Below are 22,598 nucleotides of genomic sequence, written 5' to 3' on the forward strand. Positions count from 1 at the left end.
AGAGATTCACTAAGATGTGCATTATGAACTGAATTTCAGTTCTCTGATTTTGATTACGTTTGTGAAAACAAAATAAAACGACTGGAAACAAAGTAAAATAATAATGAAAAGTCTTTGTATATTTTTTAAAAAGTAAATTGGTCTATCTGTTATGTTTACTACTGGGAATCGAATCAGCAAATTTACCACTGTCCCTCAGGGTGACATAACATTCATGAATTTGTTTTTGTTGTCATTAAGCTCAATGGCTATGTGCACTATACTTACTACAGCTATCAAAATCAGGTTTTAGAATTTACTGAATTATAAGTTAATTGTTTATTTAAGATTGTGTAATAGACAATTTAATTCCAACTTTCCTTGTTTAAAAGGTAATCCACGTGGCTGCTCATTCTTGTTTAAGTAAAAAGAAGGTTGTAACCTCGAAATATCACCTGACCTGCCACTGCAGGACACAAGTGTCTTTATTCGAGCACAACATACAACATTACAACCATTCCTTTCAAGATAGAACCAGTGTTTTCTTTCAGAGAATGATAAAATAACAAAAGCTATAAAACAAATTGCTGCCGTTGCCATATTTGTTACTGGACATGCTGCCAGGTAGGATAGTGGTAATGGGTTTATTTGTAGAATATCTTTCAGATTCATTGAGGTAAATTACAAGGTTTCTTAGCCGGTGGTTATTAAAGCAATATTGGTGATTTCTCTCGGAAGTAGTCTGGATGTTAAGGTGAAATCCTCTTCATTCACTATGAAGGACCTTGCCACTGAAGATGGAAATGATGTGATTGGTAGTGAGGTCTTGACAAATGACACACAATTTTTACACCAACAGTAAAAGGGACTATTGAAGATTCTGACGCTATTATTGGTGAAGGTAGCCAAGTACTGACACACAATTTGGGCCTCCCTTCCTGATGTTCATATACATCCCAAGACGACTTCCTTAAACACAGGAAACATTAAGTTAAAATTAGACACGGAATCCAAACTTAAGTTTCAATTACTATATTTGATTTACTCGCTAATGAAGATTTCATTTCAGTCCAATAAAAATTACTGCTATTGAAGATCAACCGATAAAACAATATTTTCTCTCATATATAGTGAGAATCTGTTTATTACTTTCGTCATTCCATGGAAATTCACCACCTATTGCTTTTACATATTAAACTTTTCAATTAAGATAACGGGTGCATTGTGTCTTCACCAAATAGTCCGATGTGGCTTTGCTATAAGAAAGAAACACACACACTCTTTGTGCAATTAATTTATTTATGTCATACAATACTTATAAAAGACTTTCTGCAATGTTCACGCATACATGTACGACCACACACTGGTATCTACTGGTACACACCTATATACTGCTACTTATCAGTGGCGTATCCTAGCTTGTAGCTTTGGTTCATCGCACCTATATATTACGTACATATACATAAAAAAAAAGTGGCTCCATTGAAAATGTTCTTAATTTATTATATTTTTATTAAATAACAAAAAAATAGGTAAAACTATGTGTTTCTAGAATGCACTCGATGAGATCTGTTCAAGTATGATCTCAAATCCTAATTTTAACACCGGCTTTCTTAAACACCTAAACTTTTCATGATTTTAGTTACGTATTATCATACAAAGTATTGTATACCTGCTGCAGTTTATTAGATCTTCTTATTACAATTAGCCTACAAAATAATCAAATTATTTTATTTTTATATTCTAGTGCCAACAGAAGAAGGACCAGACGATTTTTATACATGCCCTTCTAACTTATGAGCGTCCCGGTGGTACAGAGGTAAGTCTACGGATTTACAAAGCTAAAATCAGGGATTTTATTTCCCTCAGTGGATTCAGCAAATAGCCTGATGTGGCTATGCTGTAAGAAAAACACACAAACATACACACACGTTAAGTTACGAACACAAAATGAAAGACAAAATATCCCCATGTATCACCAGTTTTGCCAAATTAAAAACAAAACAAAAAATCTGACAAAATATTTGAATGATGACAAAAGATTCCATAGACGAATTGATATATTATTTTAAAACAAACATCCTTAAAATTCTTAATAATATAACAAAAATTTTAATTATTGATAAATTTACGTGTTTTTTTCTTTTACTAATTCGTATGTTCTCTGCTGGAACAACGATAAATCCACGAATTTACAATACTAAGATTAGGTGTTCGATTCCTCTCGATGGACACAGCACATAACCCCATATGGCTTTGCTTTAAGATAAATACACGCACTCGTTTTTATACTATAAGATATTTGACAAATTCAAGCATGCCTATGACATGGATCAGAAGAAACGAAAATAATACGATATTCAACAAAACTTTGCAATAGTTCAAACATCGGCCTGGCATGGCCAAGCGCGTAAGGCGTGCGACTCGTAATCCGAGGGTCGCGGGTTCGCGCCCGCGTCGCGCTAAACATGCTCGCCCTCCCAGCCGTGGGGGTGTATAATGTTCGGTCAATCCCACTATTCGTTGGTAAAAGAGTAGCCCAAGAGTTGGCGGTGGGTGGTGATGACTAGCTGCCTTCCCTCTAGTCTTACACTGCTAAATTAGGGACGGCTAGCACAGATAGCCCTCGAGTAGCTTTGTGCGAAATTCCAAAACAAACAAACAAAAACAACCAAAACAGTTCAAACATATTCAATTTTCATAGATAACAAGGAAAAACAGCGATTTTAAAAGGCAATTTTGTGTGTTTATATATACATAGATATATACTGTTTAAACAAGGCTATTTTAGTTACATATTTGTGAAGGATAAGTAAATTAGTGATTGGTTCTTCTAAGACGTAACAGTTGTTTACAACACACAGAAAATATGGTCACAATACTGTTTACCAGCTGTGAGAACTTCCAGATATAGAATCGACACGAAAAGAAGTGCCTGTCATGTTGAACGTACAAATAAATGATGAAATAAGTTTGCACATTGTCGGTAATTATTACTAAAACAAAGATAGCTCGACGTGACAGGAGGTTTGAGTTATATTGAAGTTATTGTTATGAATTGACACTGTACTTCAAATTCCCGTACCACATTCATCTAAAAATAATATTACATGTTCTACAGCTGTAATCAGAACTCTCAAATTGTAGAAAATTATGACAATGTTTCAAGTAATATGAAGGAAAATCGCCGGAGTTTCTATGTTACCAATTCACAAAAGTACCCAAGAATCCACTTTTGTGTTGTATATAAAAGCCATAAAGAAATACAAAGCTAAGACGTTTAATGTCCCACATATTAAACAATATTCGACAGTTCTTTGAGAAATAATGGCGCAGCAGTAAATTTGAAAGGCTTATAAAATACGATTTTCGATACCCCTAGTGGGCACAGCATAGATCATCTATTATGTAGCTTTGTGCTTAAGTTCAAACAAAAGTTTCTTTTAACTCTTCGGATAATATCTGGTGTTCGTCTACTAGAAGTATTGTAATCCACGTTAGAGTATGTAGATGTGTATATAGTTTGTTTCCTTTATAATTTGGCGCTAAGCTCCTCGAGGCCTATCTGCACTGGTCGTTTCTGATTTAGAAGTGATAGAATAGAAATAAGGCAGCTAGTCAACACCACTCACCGCCAGTTCTTAGGCTACTCTTTTACCAAGGAATAGTGGGATTGACCGTCGCATTGTAACACCTTCACGGCTGATGGGGTATGTTTGGTAATGGGATTCGAACCCGCGACTCGTACCAATTGCGAGTTGAGACCCTTAATCTCCAAGCCACGGCGGGTTCTAGGTTCTACTCTGCTTTAATTCAGATAATATAGTCTTTATCTTCTCTCTGAACGCCAGTGAGACAGAGGGCGCTGAATTACCCGAGTTAACGTTTATCGTAAAATGTTTGCATAGTCCGTCTGTCTACCTAAAAACTTCAGTTAGATAAATAAAAGAATATTTGCAAATCTATTGAAGAAAGTTTCCATCATATTTTTAATGGAAAATTGTATGAAACTTCCACCAAGAGATTTGAACTCTTCCTTGTGTAGCAGTATTATAATGAGGATGTCAATCTAATTATTTGCTCGTGAAAAAAAAAAAAAGCCCAAAGATGTAACGGTGGGGGTGTTGACTACGTGCTTTCCTTCTAGTATATCACTGCTAAATTTGGGATGGCGTGTGTGTGTGTTTTCTAAAAGCAAAGCCACATCGGGCTATTTGGGTGACGGTGACGAGCTGCCTTCCCTCTAGTCTTACACTGCAAAATTAAGGACGGTTAGCGCAGACAGCCCTCGTGTAACTTTGCGCGAAATTCAAACAATTCATTTCAACGTTATTTTTAAAAACGAAGGAAATTACTGGTAGAATTTTAACTTCTGGTGATCTTAATTTTTACTCAAGTAATTTAAAAAAGTTGATCTGAAACTAATATCTGATACCGTTTTTAACTCTCATGATTACATTAGTGAGTTTAGTTAAGTTACTTTTCAAAGTGACTGCTTCAAATGTAGGCGTAAACTAAACAGAGGCCAATGCCATACGTATCCAAAGCATGTAAGAGAAAACTTAACCTGTTCGAGTTAAATTGTAATTTACTATTGCGAAGTTTACTTACAAATGTGGTCATTTGAGTGACGTTCATTAATGGGTGACATATTGAAATTGAAAACATACATCTGTGGTTCTGTTCGTTAAAAGTCCTACTTTAAGACCGAAGTAAAAGCGTAATATAGTCTGAGTCACACTAAAATACTTCCAAGACTTAAACTGAACAATTTCGTTTTTGTAAAACTCAAGTTTAAAAAACAAAACTGAGAGTTATTAAACAGGTACATAATACATCTATTCATTTAAGGTAGAAACACATCTATTGACTTAAATACAGTACTGAACTAGAGTAGAACTAAGTCTTTCCTGGTAATTCCTGGTCTTTCCTGAAAGAGAAAACTCGATTTCTGGTACATATGTGAACGCATTCCTGAATTTCAAGACTTATAGCAATACATGCTACCTTGGTAGGCACAGGGGCACGTGCACTGCAACAAGGATTCTATGAGAAGAATTGTCAATGTCATTGGTCCTCCAGCGTGAATCTCTGAACAAATTCATTCACGCTTATCGACAGTATTATAAAAGTGTTGAAAGCACCAGATTTATGTTGAAGTAAATGGCAACAGATTTAGTTATTGAACTTGGGTTACAGTTGATCCCAAAGTAACTATTATTTTATTTCGAAACTAAGGACCTACTCATATTAATAAAATATCATGCGTTAGAATAATTTTTTATGCAAGAGATGGCGATAACGCAGAGGGTTGGGTGAAAAAACACACAAATAACGTTTGGGTAGATTTATGATCCCAATTTAAATAAATCATGAATTTTGCTAATTATAAAATACGTGAATACATGTTTGACCAAACATATCTCAAACATAAATCCAGGTAAATGAGCCGCTCGTTAAATACAGTTGAGTTAAATATCCAGATCAGAGACCAGATAAGCCTGAAGTGGGATTTGGTTCAAATTTTTGACAACTGATCAGAGTGAGGACAACTAGCTAAAAATCATTCTTCCTTATCAAATATTTATTTTAGTCTTTGAACCGAAGAATGCGTTTGCTTGCCACTTTTTTGGGCCCGGCATGGCCAAGCGTGTTAAGGCGTGCGACTCGTAATCTGAGGGTCGCGGGTTCGCATCCCCAGCGCGCCAAACATGCTCGCCCCTTTCAGCTGTGGGGGCGTTATAATGTGACGGTCAATCCCACTATTCGTTGGTAAAAGAGTAGCCCAAGAGTTGGCGGTGGGTGGTGATGACTAGCTGCCTTCCCTCTAGTCTTACACTGCTAAATTAGGGACGGCTAGGACAAATAGCCCTCGAGTAGTTTTATCCGAAATTCCAAAACAAACAAGCTTGTCACTTTTATAACGCAACAGAGCACAGATAGACTTGTATTTTTCTTCACTAAAAGTCCAAGAATAAGGCAACATTCTAAATTTAGCATGTTTAAATTTTTTTTTTTTTCTTCATCAACAACGAAAGTAAATTTAGTTAACTCGTAACTAAATAATGGTTAATTAACGGATTATATATTTTTTAAAAACGTTCATTTATACTGAAGAATTTTCGCACAAAAAATGTTTTATTTCTGTTAATGTTTATAACATAATATATTCAGCACACATTGAACAGAAATGTGCACTTGTTTACTAGAGTTCTTACAAGCTCTGCACTTTAACACTTTGGGGACTGCGTATGCATTAAACGAGTAACAATGAAAAAAAAAGGCTTAGTATAGACAGGTGATTAGGACAATTAATTCGCAATTTGAGGGTCGAAGGTTTGAATCTTCATCGCACCAAACGTGCTCCCCTTTCAGCCCGTGGGGTGTTATAACGTGAGGGTCAATACCAATATTCGTTGGTGAAAGAGTAGAGCAAGAGTTAGCGGTGGGTGGTGATGACTAGTTGCCTTTCCTCTAGTCTTGCACTGCAAAATTAGGGACGGCTAGCGCAGATAGCTCTCGAGTAGCTTTGCGCGAAATTCAAAACAAACAAAATTTGCGCTATATATTTACCGAGGTTGTAGTCAAATTATTTATGGGTCGTAATGTACAATCGGGTTTGTGAGGTTTGGGGGTGTTGTATAGTTGTGGCATGCGTGAGTCGGTCTTTCGTAGGTAAGAATAAAGGTTTTCTGACATTGTGTTGGTTTTTATTATTTGTAGTAGTATTTTGTTTAGTTGGTTTTCATGTGTTTTTGTTGGATTTGTGTTTATTTATTTAAATATCTGATAGAATGTAGTTCATTTTCTGAATGTATTCATATGTGTTCATTATAAATATAGCATTGTCTTTCTTCACTTTTAGAATTTTGATGTTGTTGACTTGTTTTAGGTTGTTTATAGAATTATTATATTTTTTGTGAGGTTGTTTTCAGTTTTATTTTCTGTGAAATTATGTTCATTGTTTTGCGTGAAATTGTTTTACAAATTTAAGATACTATTTTGAGGTATTTCGGGGAAATAAATGTTTTTAGTTCCACCTGGAAAAATGGGTTGTCGGTTGTCGGTGGAATTGTTGTCGAAGTTTTTTTCTTTCTGGTGGTTGTTTTCCGTTGTTTTGTTGGTGTTTTCAGTTTGTGAAGACTGGATCACCAGTCTTCTAGCTAGATATTTCATAGGCTTTCATTTCGACGGATGGGATATTTCTTGGTGTTACTGCAGATATGAGTCCTTTGTTGAGTAGATGTATCTTTTCATTGCTTAATTTTCGGTCGGATCTGTTAATTACGAGGTTTGTTGGTGGTTCGTCATGTTGGTGTATTTTTTGTTGTTGGTACCTTAGTTTATCTAGTTTTTTTTGTTGTGGTGGATTTTCTTTTCTTTGTCGTTTTTATTAGTGATCTGATTGGTCTTTCGTTGTGATATCAATACCAGCCGATCTGAGATACATTTTTACTTCAAGTGGGTTTCTCGTCATCAAGAAACACGTTTATCATAATACTAGAAGACCAATACTGACGTAACCGTACATCAACAACAAAAGTTCTCTGAAACAAAATGGACCATAGGTAACGTACCCTTTAAATTTATCATATCAGTTTTCAGCAGGGTCTAAAGATTCCTGAAAGAGTATTCTTCCGCAAGATGTGAGAAGACAAAATCTTGGAAAAATGACAATAAAGAATAAATTGACGCCTCTATATTAATACATTTTATACTTTATTTTGTGTGACGTTTCGGGCAGACGCCCTTCATCAGGGAAGACAGAAAAGACCGTGTCACAATGGAATTAGGTTTAAAAAGAATCGCTAAAAGTTAAGAAATTACAATGTGAACTTTCTGACTTTTCGTTTACCGAAGAAGAAAAATGATTTTTCACGCTAGATTTCTGAAACACCATACATAGACAGTGTAGTTGCTTTGCGCCAAAACCCCCAAAAACAAATATATTTTCAAATCAACTTATCAGAACATCCAAACATAAGCCTTTCAATAAAAACAGATCCACTACGACCTAGACAACAGCAACAAAACATCAAGAATGAAATACGTTTCAAGTGCTGCCCCCATCAGGGATATTAATATTTCCCTATATTACACAGTCATTGTGTTGAATCTTATGATAGACCATCATTATTTTTGTCACTTTTTGGTTCTGAATATATTTATCATATAGGATGTGAATGTTAGTTCCCTTAGAAAACAATCAATATAATTAGTTGACATTTTAAATCTTCGTTACTGTATTCCGTAAAAATGTGATTAATGTTGATTCTACTTCGGAAAAGTGCAACATCAATAAATAGTAATAAGAAACGTAATTTAGTATCTTATGTTCACAAAATGTTTAGTAGATCAAACCTAAACATGACAACATAAAAGAAATCACGTTTAACACGAATGCATTTAATATCTTATTCATTTGGCCACATGATAAATATAACAGATTGGATTTGTTTTTTTTTTTTTTAAATTTCAAGCAAAGATAAACGAAGGATATTTGCACTAAACGTCCCTAATTTAGCAGTGTAAGACTAGAGAGAAGGCAGTTAGTCATCACCACCCACCTCCAACTCTGGAGCTACTCTTTCACCAATGAATAGTAGGATTGACAATAACATTATAACCCCCTCATGCCTGAAAGGGCGAGCATGTTTGGTGTGACGGGGATTCAAACCCACGACCCTCGAATTACGAGTCGAGTGCCTTAACCACCTGACCATGCCAGACCTAACAAAATGGGACCAAGTGTTTAAAAAGTCTAACAAAGCTCATGTATAGTTTCATTAGATAGGGCTCGAATTGTTCGTTTACATGTAACTGAATGATAATAACTTCAGTTTCAATGAACAATGTTATCAGTTCGTTATTTTATCAACAAAATTTCATATGGACCCTGCATGACCAAGTGTGTTAAGGCATTCGACTCGTAATCTGAGGGTCGCGGGTTCGAATCCCGGTCGCACCAAACATGCTCGCCCTTTCAGCCACGGGGCGTATAATGTTACGGTCAATCCCACTATTCGTTGGTAAAAGAGTAGCCGAAGAGTTGGCGGTGGGTGGTGGTGACTAGCTGCCTTCCCTCTAGTCTTACACTGCAAAATTAGGAACGGCTAGCGCAGATAGCTCTCGAGTAGCTTTGCGCAAAATTCAAAACAAACAAAATTTCATAGAGGCAAAACCCGTTAACTTAAGTGTTAATTGCAGTTTGTGAAAATAAGCTACAGTTTTATATTATTCTTGCTTTATTTTGGGTTCGTAGATAATTTTATTTTTCACGGACCCTTTGTTAACGTAGTCTGGTCTACACAGGGTAACCTCTTCTTCTCCATACAACATGTTGTTTACTGCTTCTACTCCTATCATTAAACTGTGGTCTTGATTTCCTATTTCATACTTGTAACTTCCAAAGCGCCCTCTACTCCAAACTGAATGTTCTTTTAGCCAAGGGAGTGCCACTTCCAGAACGCCATCACGGTCAATGTGAGGAATGGGATAACCATGATTTTCCTTTCGATAATGAATTGACACAATCTCGTCCTCAGACTCCATTAATCCAACGTTAATTGCACCCAGTATACCATCATGCACAATGGTATCTTTGTTGACAGGCTTGTGTTCGCTCTCACTTACTTCTACCATAATGGACCTATATGGTCCTGGTGCCAAAATCTTGTTATTTACAGGAGTAATTCCGACTTGAATAGTTGGCAAAAGACAATCAGCTGGAGGAGTATTGGTTTTCCCTAAGCTAGAGAAAATGGTTGCTCTATAAAAGGGACAATTGTCTTCTGGGTAGTAAATCCAGCTTGCGTCCATCCGAGGCTGGTGTCCTCGAAGTCCGATTCCTATGATATGTGTTTTACTATGTTTGAGCTTGTTTGCCAGTTCTGGCTTTTCAACAAGCTTAAGCGTGTAGTCAAGAGGCATTGTAGATAACAGCTTGTTGTAACGAAGACTATCTCCACTGTCAAGTCGAACTTCTTTTTTATCCAAGTTAAGGGCTATGACTTTTGAGCTAAATTTCATTTTTGATTTTGGCAGTAGATTTGCAACTGCATTCCAGATGGCGCCAGTTCCACCATGTTGGGGAAACCGAAAAGTGGCATTAGGTCCCCATCCTACCTCTGCCTTTTTCAACAAAACATTCTTGATTACACGATTAACGTCGACAGTTGCCACCCTTTCTCCTAACCACTTACACTGCATGAGAGTGGTGGGAGTAGCCCATACTTTAAAGTTGTAAGGTCTCATGAAAATATTTGCAATCCCTTTGCCCATAACCCTGATAATCCATTCATCGAATGTTTCAGGTTTTTCACAAGCTGTAGCAGATTCTAGTTGAGCTTGGATTAAGCCGGTAATGCATTCTATCTGGTCCTCTACGTTAAGTTGACTGATGTTATTTTGGAAAGGATATGGTATGTATCGCCCTTTGGTGTAAACGTAGCAAATTCTTTCATGAAAAGCCCAGTTTTCAGATCCTGTACCTAACGCATGGTCTAAGAGGTCGTCGAAGTACTTGTAGTGACTAAAAATCACGTGCCCTCCTATGTCAAATAAGAATCCTTCTGGTGTGACGTCGGTAGATGCTAATCCACCAGGTTTGTCAAGTGCGTCGATCATTAGCCAGTTTTCATGGTTTAGCTGGTGGAGTCGAGTGGCGGCCCCAAGTCCAGTCGGACCTGATCCGATAATTAAAATATCCACTTCTTTTGAAGACTCCATTTTAGGCAGTAATTTTATTAACTGTAGAGAAAAGAAGGAAAATAAAAACTACTTTGTTGAAAAATACATGAAACTCTTATTATTAAAATGACAGATTTTCCTTTAATTTTAGATATTTTTAAGAGCCACTGCATTAAACGTTATGAAATTTATTACTATAAGTATGCATCAGTAACATACATTATTATGAACTATGATTGAAAAAGTGGAGAGAAATAAGACGCCATTTTGATTTGAGTCTAAACATTATGGCTTATTTCAATGGGTTAATTTAATGTTAAGCGCAAAATTAATCAATGGTCTATCTCTGCGTGACCCATTCACATGTATCGAAACGAAATTTCAAGTTTAATAGATAGGGTTTATCATTAAGGTTCTTCGTAGAAATATAATAAATAAATTCTATAATGAAATATTTTTTTTTGCAAAAGTTTATCTATAAAGAAAGTTGTAAACGTATTTAGAATTCAAAAGATTTAATGAGATATTTTTAGGTGAAGGAATGCCACTGGGACAAGAAAATTTTTGTTTTATATCCTAACGAGCAAGAGACACAGAAGTAGATGCCTAATCCGCTGACTTCATACTGTGTACTCGCCATACCAAACATGCTCGCCCTTTCAGCTATGGGGACGTTATAATGTGACGGTCAATCCCACTATTCCTTGATGAAAACGCAGTCCAAAAGTTAGCTGTGGGTGGTGATGACTAACTACCTTCTCTCTAGTCCTCAGGCTACTAAATTAAGGACGGCTACCGCAGATAGCCCTTGTGTCGCTTTGCGCAAAGTTGCAAACAAATAGACAATGTGCTCACTATGGGTATAGCAACCAGATATTTTACATATTAAGTCATCAGAACTATCACTGAGCCACTGTGTGTGTGTAGTGGTGATAGTGGGGGATGCTAATTTAATGAAATACAAGATGATAAACAAGTACAGTGTTGGTAGTAAATAAAATTATCACTGTATTAGAACAATACACTTTTCTACCTATGTGTATTTAATGGGTTAATTATATATAGGCCTATGATGGTTTTATTGTCTTGAAATATTTATATGTTCTACAGCAATTCCTGTCCACTGAATCCCAAAATGATATCCATTTTTCTTCATTACGCACAATTTTTTTCACAAACGTCACATTACTTTTACATAAGCGAATCATTTTCATTGAAATTGGGCTCAGATTTTATCATGCTTAAACTGTTGACAACCACTGGCTTTAGATTTCTCTAGATCATTCACAACGTCAGAATCTTGTCGATCATTCTAGAACACACGAGAGACGCACCACTAGTATATAAATGGTTAACAGACCGCATGACGTATCATTTTTGTATAGCATTTGTTTGTGTGTACACTTTGTCATTAATTTTTCTTTTGAATATTATTTATTCGTCGCTATGGCAACAATAGGTTGTGTAAATGACCCAAACGTATTCTGTTACATTTGAGATAAATTTGTTGTAAATTTGATGAAATTGAGAGACATTTTTTCTCCTATCTAATTTGTGGAAAACAATTCTTATGGGTTACAAAAAAAAGAATATTATTTTTGAAATATGCGTACGTTTCATGTTTCTCTTACATCAAAACCAAATCGGGACATCTGCTGTGTCCACCAAGAGGAATCGAATTCGTTATTTGAGCGTTGTAAATCGGAAGGCTTACGGTTATCCCAGCGGAGGACTGAAAGTTGCGTCACTGAATTATGGAAAACTCCGTTATTAAAAAACCAAAACAACGCAGGCCTGTATTATTACTGCTAAGTGGTGTAAAAGTGTGCCTCTGACTTGCGATAAACCTCCCAGACTATTCCGCAAAAATAAATGCTTCTCACTTTCGGGATATGGATGTATTATAATGAATTACATCTCATTATTCGATTGCAATTATCAAAATGTTGGTGATGAATGGTATTATATTGTTCCCTACTTTATCAGCTTGAACTTTGTGGTCGATCGTGACCCAGTCGTTGTCGTGTCTGACCTCTTAATGTTCGGTAACACCCCCCCCCCAAAAAAAAAAAAAAAAAAAGAAAAAGAGTGCGACCTAGTCAAATACCGCTACTGGATCAGGCAAGAGGATCCCAAGAGTTGGCGGTGGGTTGTGTTAACAAGTTGCTTTTCCTTTAGTCTATCACTTCTAAATTACGGACAGCTCGCGCCAATTGTGCAAATGTCGGTAACAGAAAAGAAAGTAATTCTTTGTTGTTTTCTCTTTTCAAAGTACACAGTGAAAATTTAGACACATTGTAAATGTTTATTTTCATTCAAACCTTTTGGTTTCACACCTACATGAATTCTTAAACCAGCTTACGAAGCTTGGGTAAAACGTATGCAACAAACAAAACCAAGAAACTAGAAACAACCTTATTTATTTAAATACTAAACGAAAGAGATGAATGTCAGTTCAATATGACGACATCTGCATTAAAGCAATTAATTATATTGAAGTGTAAGTGTATAGCCTAGTTACGTTAAAATGCTGTTGTGTATCTTAAAGTGTAAGTGTATAGCCTAGTTACGTTAAAATGCTGTTGTGTATCTTAAAGTGTAAGTGTATACTGTTGTGTATCTTAAAGTGTAAGTGTATACTGTTGTGTATCTTAAAGTGTAAGTGTATAGTCTAGTTACGTTAAAATGCTGTTGTGTATCTTAAAGTGTAAGTGTATACTGTTGTGTATCTTAAAGTGTAAGTGTATAGTCTAGTTACTTTAAAATGCTGTTGTGTATCTTAAAGTGTAAGTGTATAGTCTAGTTACGTTAAAATGCTGTTGTGTATCTTAAAGTGTAAGTGTATACTGTTGTGTATCTTAAAGTGTAAGTGTATAGTCTAGTTACGTTAGAAAACTGTTGTGTATCTTAAAGTGTAAGTGTATAGTCTAGTTACGTTAGAAAACTGTTGTGTATCTTAAAATGTAAGTGTATAGTGTAGTTACGTTAGAATACTATTGTGTATCTTAAAGTGTAAGTGTATAGTCTAGTTACGTTAGAATACTAGTGTGTATCTTAAAGTGTAAGTGTATAGTCTAGTTACGTTAGAATACTATTGTGTATCTTAAAGTGTAAGTGTATAGTGTAGTTATGTTAGAATACTGTTGTGATATTCCAAATGTCTTAAAGTGTATAGTGTAATTATGTTAGAATACTGTTGTGATATTCCAAATGTCTTAAAGTGTAAGTGTATAGTCTAGTTACGTTAGAACACTATTGTGTATCTTAAAGTGTAAGTGTATAGTCTAGTTATGTTAGAATACTGTTGTGATATTCCAAATGTCTTAATGTGTAAGTGTATAGTGTAGTTATGTTAGAATACTGTTGTGATATTCCAAATGTCTTAAAGTGTAAGTGTATAGTCTAGTTATGTTAGAATACTGTTGTGATATTCCAAATGTCTTAAAGTGTAAGTGTATAGTGTAGTTATGTTAGAATACTGTTGTGATATTTCAAATGTCTTAAAGTGTAAGTGTATAGTGTAGTTATGTTAGAATACTGTTGTGATATTCCAAATGTCTTAAAGTGTAAGTGTATAGTGTAGTTATGTTAGAATACTGTTGTGATATTCCAAATGTCTTAAAGTGTAAGTGTATAGTCTAGTTATGCTAAAATACTGTTGTGATATTCCAAATGTTAACCTGAAGAATACAATTACAGTTATAATATTACGTTCATTATAATTACTATGTTCTGAAAATGAAAGGTTTGGTACAATATTAAAGATAACATGATAATTTTGAACTGAAGCAAGTAGTGCTATTTATAATGAGAAAGTTAACGTGATAATTCTGAATTGAAGTATGTTGTTCTTGCTATAATAAGAGAGTTAACACGATTAAAAAAAAACAGCTCTCTTTGTACTATTTATTGTTCACTTGGTAATTTTGAACGGAATGAAATAACATTGGTTACAGAAGTAGTGTTAACATGATAATTTTGAAATGAACCACGTAGTTCTCATATAGGTGACATAACTTTCACCGCTTAAGTTTAAATAAAGTACCAGAACAATAACGCTATGAACACATTTTAAAAGTTAAACACAGAAAAGCCAACTTTTATATTAGTAACTAAACATAGTACAGTTCATTTATTTGTTTACTGGGTTCCGAGCAAAATTACCTGTTTGCTTGTTTGTAATTAAACACAAGCCTTCATAATGGAATCTCTGTGTAATGCCTACCACAGGTATCGAAACCTAGTTTCTAGTGGTGTAAGTTCGCAGACACATCGCTGTGCCTGAAGGGGGCCACAAAGTTGCCCCAAGCTAGCTACGCTATCCATTTCTAAGTATTAAGTGATAGTGTTGAAACAATACATTGTTATGTATTGCTACCAGTATTTTGATTATTTATTACAAAAGAAAAATTAAAAATTTGGAAACAAAATAAAGTTACGTTAAAGTTTTTTGTGAGTGACGTTATTTATTACAAACTTTGTGACGAAAAACGCTGCGTCCTTCAATATTAAACAAAAATGATATGCTTTAACTGTTTGTGAAGTACAACATGTTTATCTACTGATCTAGTTTCACTTAATGTATATTCATAACGTACCTGATTAAACAGCGTTTGGTTCTAAGAACGAAAGTAATGGTCCCTGACGGGTATCAGTGTAATGAAGATCCGTGTTAAAATGATCACATGAAGTATAAAATAATCTACTAAGGACTGATCCTGTGAACACACGTAGTTCTCACTTAGCAGTAAAGTTCTATTTTCAATCTAGAAACACATGTTTGACGTAGCTTCTGTTTTGGATCGCAGCTGACGTTTAACTTAAACCAATATCTATAAATAGACTTTGGACACATGTTGTACAACATATTGTACTTTAAATATGACATCTTCCAGTCCTTCAATTGTTCATCTGCGTGCCTTTCCCGGTGGACAGGTTTCACTCGCATCCAACAACTTGATTTATTCAGGAACGTTTGTGGGTACAGAAATTCCCGATGTTTTTTTTTTTTATGTAAGTTGCTGTTAATTAACAACTGCACAATTTCTAATTCGCATCCCGAATAGGTGGTTTCATCGTAAGATTATGTCGATGATGGATGTTTCTTTTTTAACTGAAGTGATTTTCTTTCTCAAACATTCTCAAGTATACAACTAAGAAACTTCTTTCACTCGTTATCTTTCTGCGTCTGGAAGAGTCGGTGTCGTTCAAAAGCTTTATTAACTATGTTTCAGAGACTTAAATGTTCAGATTAACAACTAAAACAGTTTTAAAAGAACTACCATGTTATCAGTGTACTCCAACGTCACACGTGTATGTTACGTAAATGTACGATTGATAATTCGTAACAAATTAAAATTTGATTCGGCCTCTAAGGTGGTTTGATATTCCCTATAATCACAGAAGATTTGTTGTTTTGTTGCAAGCGTAAAGCTAAACAGTGGGCTATCTGCATTCTGAGGATTGTTTGTTTGTTTGAGAACAAAGCCACAATGAGCAATCCACTGTGACCACTGTAGGGAACTGAACCGTGGATTTTAGTGTTGTAATTACTTAGACTTACCGCTATCTCACCTGAAAATGGTCTTGATAGATAGTATAACATAAGTGAAAAACAATAACTTTATATATTAAATGTCAAAAGTAACCAACAGAAAAGGAAAACAGTTTAACGTATTTTGAAATTTGAAAACATTACCGGTTAACTTCCTTTATCAGGTAGTGCCTAAATCGTTATAAAAAGTGAAATAAAAACGAATTCGATGGTAATGTTAGAACAGAGTAATTATAAACCTATGTATCACATCACGTATTTGTCAATTATTAGAACAAAAGTAGCCGTGTAGGCGAAACAAACAATAGAATAAACACTGATAAATAGTTCGTTGATTGTTGAGGTTTCATAGTCCAGAAGACCACGATTATCTGCACCAAACAACAGTGCAAATATTGTTAAATGTTTGTTTGTTTGGCTTGTTATTGGGGTTTCATGGCGCCAAATATCAGGGGTATCTCTGCCGAGCAATAGAATCTAGTAAGAATGAAAAGGACATAAAATCTGCAATAAAATGTAAAAAAAAACAAACTAGAAAAAGGACCAAGTTTAATTATTAGTTATGAAATAAGATTAAAAAGTCAAATAGAAATAAAAAACAATGACCTGGACTTAAAACACGATAAATCTGAAAAGTGTAACTATTTCCAAAGACACTGTCAGACGTCAAAGGTAAACAACGAGACAAAATATGATTGGCCCGGCACGGCCAGGTGGTTTGGACGCTCGACTCGTAATCTTAAGAACTCGGGTTCGAGTTCTCGTCCTAACAAACATGGTCGCCCTTTAAGCGTGTGACCGTTAAATGATACGATCAATCCCACTATTTGTTGGTAAAGAGTAATCAAAGAGTTGACGGTGGATGAACTGACAGGATTCCCTTTGGTCTTACACTGTTAAATTAGGGACACTTAGCGGAGACAGTCCTTGTATAGCTTTGCGGGAAATTCAAAAAAGAAAAATACCCCCTCTCCACACATACATGTACAGAGTTCTCAAGTGGACGTGCCAAACTGGCAAACTAGGATTATGGGGTTACGTCAGGGTTTTGTGAGCGCTACACTCCAACTTCAGCACAATAAATTATGTCCACAACACCCATTAAAGACGTCTGATACTGGCAATAGGCTGACTCTGGTCACATAAGACCAACCGATTGATTAGTTTACATGAATTCAAAGTCAAACTAGTGTGTGTGGTAATGACATTGAGATCACTAAATCACCAGGACCATCTTCTCTCGTTTACGAGTTCGCCACGCTTGTCAAACTCGTGGATTAAGTTTGTATCTCGGAGAGGGTACACTGCGCAGACAGCACCTACTCTGGAAGGTTCTCTAACCAGAAATCCTCGTTGATGACCACTAATGAATGATACAAAATAAACTGATAAAGTAAATGAATAAGTCATCATCAAGTGCCTTGATCTGTAGAGCAGACTATCATGTCCACTTTTTCCGATACCAGACACATATGATTACACCTATCACCTTCTCTTTGTGTAGTCAAAACGTTGAACTGTTCAACATCTCTCGCTGTCTATCTTTACTTATTTTTCCACAGATTTCCCAGTTGTCATCAAGTGTTCACCCTTTTTCTTCTCCTCGTGTGGCCACATTTAAAATAAAGGGATGAAAATACAACAAAGTGTCCTATTTACAATTATTCTAAACTATCGGATAGAGGGAGAGACAAACAAAACAAGACTACAGTAAACGACAGCACAAACCAGGAAGGTTTGTTTGATTTGAATTTTGCGCAAAGCTGCTCGAGGGCTAATCTACGCTAGCCGTCCCTAATTTAGCAGTGTAGGACTAGGGGGAAGGCAGCTAGTCATCACCACCCACCACCAACTCTTGGGCCACTCTTTTGCCAACAAATAGTGGGATTGACCGTCATATTATAACGCTCCCACGGCTGAAAGGGCGAGCATGTTTGGTGCGACTGCGATTCGAACCCGCGACCTTCAGGTTATGAGTCAGGTGCCTTGACCACCTGGACCTGTATTATTTTGTCCACCTGATCTAATTTTTACGGATAGCTAATGTTAAAGGTTTACTTGTTTCTCAATAAGACGCGTTTTATACATTAAAAAAAGTGACAGATAGTTTCGTTTTTTGCGTTTTTTCAAGATTACCTGTAGTATGCTTACGTAACGCTGCTTTAGCCCAACCGTTTAGATGAAAAAAGAAAAAAAAACAACCAGCAATTGTTTTTACGCATTCTAATCATGCGACTTCTAAGAAACATGTTGTGTAATTTTTTCCCAAATGTTTGTTATATCGCATTTTCATAAAATCTGAATTTATTTGACATAATTTTATTCATGTATATAAATAATCAAACAGAAATGATATGTCAAGTTTTTAAATTTATTAAATGCTAGGACAGGTTTCTTTTCACAGCATTTAATTTTTGTTTTCCTTTATGTCAAAAGTAAGCTAATGGACTTGAATGCTAAAACCAGGGTTCGATTTTCTGCTGTATACAGGATGCTGATATATATATATATAATGCGATAAAATTGGATTAAAAATGATATATATAAATTTCTAACAGCCATTTTCTTTACTGTAACTTAGTTACCAAACAAAAACGTTTCTCACATTTCCGTACGTAGCTGGGCTTGGCATGGCCATGTGGCTGAGGCGTTTGACTCGTAATCCGCGGGTCGCGGGTTCGAATCTCCGTCGCAACTCAACCATAGCTAACTTACACACTTTTTAGTTCGACTGCTATTACAATAGCTGTCACAGCTACAGAAAAAAAAACTAGTTTAGTAATTATTCAGTTTTCCGAAAGATGACCGATAAATTTACGGACTCACCACACTAAAATCCGGGGTTAGAGTCCCTGTGGTAGACAGAGCTCATATAGTCCTTTGCGTAACTTTTTGCTGAAACGACATCAACTAGTTATCCAACAGGAAAATATTAAACAAAATCTAATCGAATTTCAAAGCAACACATTTCATAACTGTTGCTTAATAGAAAGCAGATCTTGCAAGTTTTTTTTTTTCCATTAAATAGATCGAATACAAAAATTTTGAGACTTTAGTTTCATTTTGAGCAAATAATTGTAATATACATTAACCACAATGGATTAAATTATTTACTGAGCGACAACCAGTCGTTTCATCAAATTCAATTTAATCTCATCAGTGACGGTCACACTTCTCATAAAGTAATATTTCACTGAAGTTTTTGTTGTTCCATTTACGAAGGTACTGAGAAGGATATATAAGGTTAATTATAAACCTTGATGTATTTGTTTTATTAGATCCTTATTAGGTAATATTTTAACCTGACATAATTACATGTCTTCAAAAGCCTTGAGCTGAGCGCAATCTACAAGGGAATGAATCTTCGTCAATGATTTTGACAGCATAATATTTTAATTCTTTAAATGCATCAGGAAGAATGGTAAGCATTGGTTCAATAATACAAATGATATTAAAAATTTGCAAGAATAGCTATTTGTTCTCATTGCAAATCCTGAATAGTTGGTGTAACAGATGTTTATTATACGTACATACTGTTTCAACACTGAAAGGACCATATGTTGACTTACTAAAACCGTAGCTAACATGTAACAGATTGTTTATTTTTTGCAAGTTAGAATTTTTTGTTTGTATTTTCTCTAAACGTTCAACGAAAGGCAGGCGGTTTAGTGATAGGTAAAAGTAACTTCTCAGACTTGCGCTGTCTCTGTAGTTAACATGAAATATTCTTGAAAACAAACATTTGCAAATTACTTAATATTTACCCATTTGTCCAAAAGTAAAATTAGGGCTAAACCCATAGTACTTAATATTTACCCATTTGTTCTAAAGTAAACTTAGGACTAAACACATAATATTTAATATTTACCCATTTGTTCAAAAGCAAACTTAGAGCTAAACCCAATGTACTTAATATTTAACCATTTGTTCAAAAGTAAACTTAGGGATAAACCCATAGTACTTAATATTGTTCAAAAGAAAACTTAGGCCTAAACCCATAGCACTTAATATTTACCCATTTGTTCAAAAGAAAACTTAGGACTAAACCCATAGTACTTAATATTTACCCATTTGTTCAAAAGCAAACTTAGAGCTAATCCCAATGTACTTAATATTTACCCATTTGTTCAAAAGCAAACTTAAAGCTAAACCCATAGTACTTAATATTTACCCATTTGTTCAAAAGAAAACTTAGGGCTAAACCCATAGTACTTAATATTTAACCATTTGTTCAAAAGTAAACTTAGGGATAAACCCATAGTACTTAATATTGTTCAAAAGAAAACTTAGGGCTAAACCCATAGTACTCAATATTTACCCATTTGTTCAAAAGAAAACTTAGGGCTAAACCCATAGTACTTAATATTTACCCATTTGTTTAAAAGTAAACTTAGGGCTAAACCCATAGTTCGAGAAAAAGGTTTTCTCAACAAAATGAGAAATGTAAATGAAATTATCAACCTAAAGGATTTTGCTTTAAAATTTCTTTGGCACAAGGACTAAAGACAGGACTATTAAGCAATGATGACGAGAAGTTTATTCACTGAAATAAAGAAAGTAGTATAAGATAACCAAGATGTTTTTATTAACAAAGATAAATGTTGACAGATTTTACTTCCCCAGAGATGCCAGCTTTCCCTCTCAACATTTATCTGTGGAAAATAAGAAGTAAATATAATGTACATATATTATTTTATTATTACAAATCAGTTAACAAGTGTACTTCAAAAGGTGTATCAAACACACCTTAGTTTAAAACCATTTTGTCGCCTACATTGCCTTCAGACGTATTCCTCCATTAAAGTTATCGTATGCAGTTTGTGAATTTCCGTGTCTCTGTTGCCAACAAAGCTACACTGGATCCATCAAAATAAATTGTTAACTAGTGTTAACATACCAATTCTAGATTCCTTAATAAGTCCAGTATACGTGAACGTGTTTTAGGTAAGTGTTTTGTCGTGTTCAGGTTATTCCAAGAACTTAGCAAAAACCAATAATGAACAGAGCCTCCATATAAAAGAGAGCTTAACCATTCACAAACTCAGTAGGAATAAACCATCAGGTTTTACAAGTGATCTATTTTTATTTTTGTTAAACTAGTTCCAACAACACAACAATAATCAAATAGTTTGTTTTTCTTTACTCTTTGTCTGCTCAACATTTAATTTTAAGTATTTTCCATCACATATAAAACGCCTAACAGTAATGAATGTACACATAAATTATTCAATAACATCAAATAAGTATCAGGTAAGAATGTTTTCCCACCTACTCTATTGATAGAATAAATGTTACTTATTTGAATCGGTGAAGTAAACCGTCTACGTTTGGTGCTCAGAATAACAAGTTCTCACTACTTTGTTATACAACCATTCTATTGGTTTCAGTTCATGAGTAGTTTCATTCTTCACGGACCCTTTGTTAACATCGTCTGATCTGCAGAAAGTAACTTCTCCACATGAAATGTTACTTATATCTTACACTTATATTATTAAATTATGCTATTAATTGACCTATTCATATTTGTCCGTTGTCGAGTCGTTTTCTTTGCTTTCAGGATTAGGCTTAATTGACTGTTTCGAGTTCAAATTACAAATACAGATCACCAGCTAAGTAACGCGCTGCATATGAGAGACAAAGTGTATATTTGGATATTACAAAAGCACAAACATTTCAAACAGTAAAAAATAATAAACGTGAAAACATGCTTTTACTGCTTCTATTGTCATCTCTAAAAATGTATCATCAAACCATATGAGACAAAAAATAAAGAAGTGAAACTAAACTCGCAGTTGAAACGTAAGAAATACAGTAATGGATCAAGCAATATTAGGCCTGATGTGAAAAACAGCAAGAAAAAAACAATTATATACTCTTAGACGTATAAGTTATTGAATATCGAGAAACTCCATGAAAGTGGGTTTATATTTCATTCATAAACCACAAGTTTTAAAGTAGTCACACACCTTCTTCGGGCTCCATTGTACTTTAATTTATACATGTATACATATTTTAAACTAAGCCTAAACAGCTGTTCTATTACTGCATAGGTTTGGGATTGTACATAATTTTTTTTCACGGATCTTCAACTAACGTAGTCTGGTCTACATAGGGTAACTATGTAGTTTACTTCTTCATACAACATGTTGTTTACAGTTGCTACTCCTATCATTAAACTGTGGTCTTGATTTCCTATTTCATACTTGTAACTTCCAAAGCGCCCTCTACTTCCAGAACGCCATCACGGTCAACGTGAGGAATGGGATAACCTTGATTTTTCTTTCGATAATGAATTGACACAATCTCGTTCTCAGACTCCATTAATCCAACGTTAATTGCACCCAGTATACCATCATACACAATGGTATCTTTGCTG

General features: G+C 35.0%; 1 protein-coding gene across 1 annotated transcript; it reads right to left on the reverse strand.

The window, feature by feature from the left end:
- Positions 1–7,681: 7,681 nt before the first annotated feature.
- Positions 7,682–15,406, reverse strand: LOC143255963 (uncharacterized). Its single transcript, XM_076512451.1, has 2 exons — positions 15,267–15,406; positions 7,682–10,728 (listed from the first exon to the last, which is right to left on the reverse strand). The coding sequence occupies exon 2, from the start codon at positions 10,705–10,707 to the stop codon at positions 9,214–9,216; it is 1,494 nt and encodes a 497-aa protein (XP_076368566.1). The 5' UTR covers positions 10,708–10,728; positions 15,267–15,406; the 3' UTR covers positions 7,682–9,213.
- Positions 15,407–22,598: the final 7,192 nt, after the last annotated feature.

Source organism: Tachypleus tridentatus, chromosome 7, assembly GCF_004210375.1.
Source record: "Tachypleus tridentatus isolate NWPU-2018 chromosome 7, ASM421037v1, whole genome shotgun sequence".
Lineage (NCBI taxonomy): Eukaryota > Metazoa > Arthropoda > Merostomata > Xiphosura > Limulidae > Tachypleus > Tachypleus tridentatus.

Excerpts from the sequence above, each read along its gene's own strand:
- LOC143255963 (XM_076512451.1), bottom strand. The coding sequence starts at position 10,707 with ATGGAGTCTTCAAAAGAAGTGGATATTTTAATTATCGGATCAGGTCCG.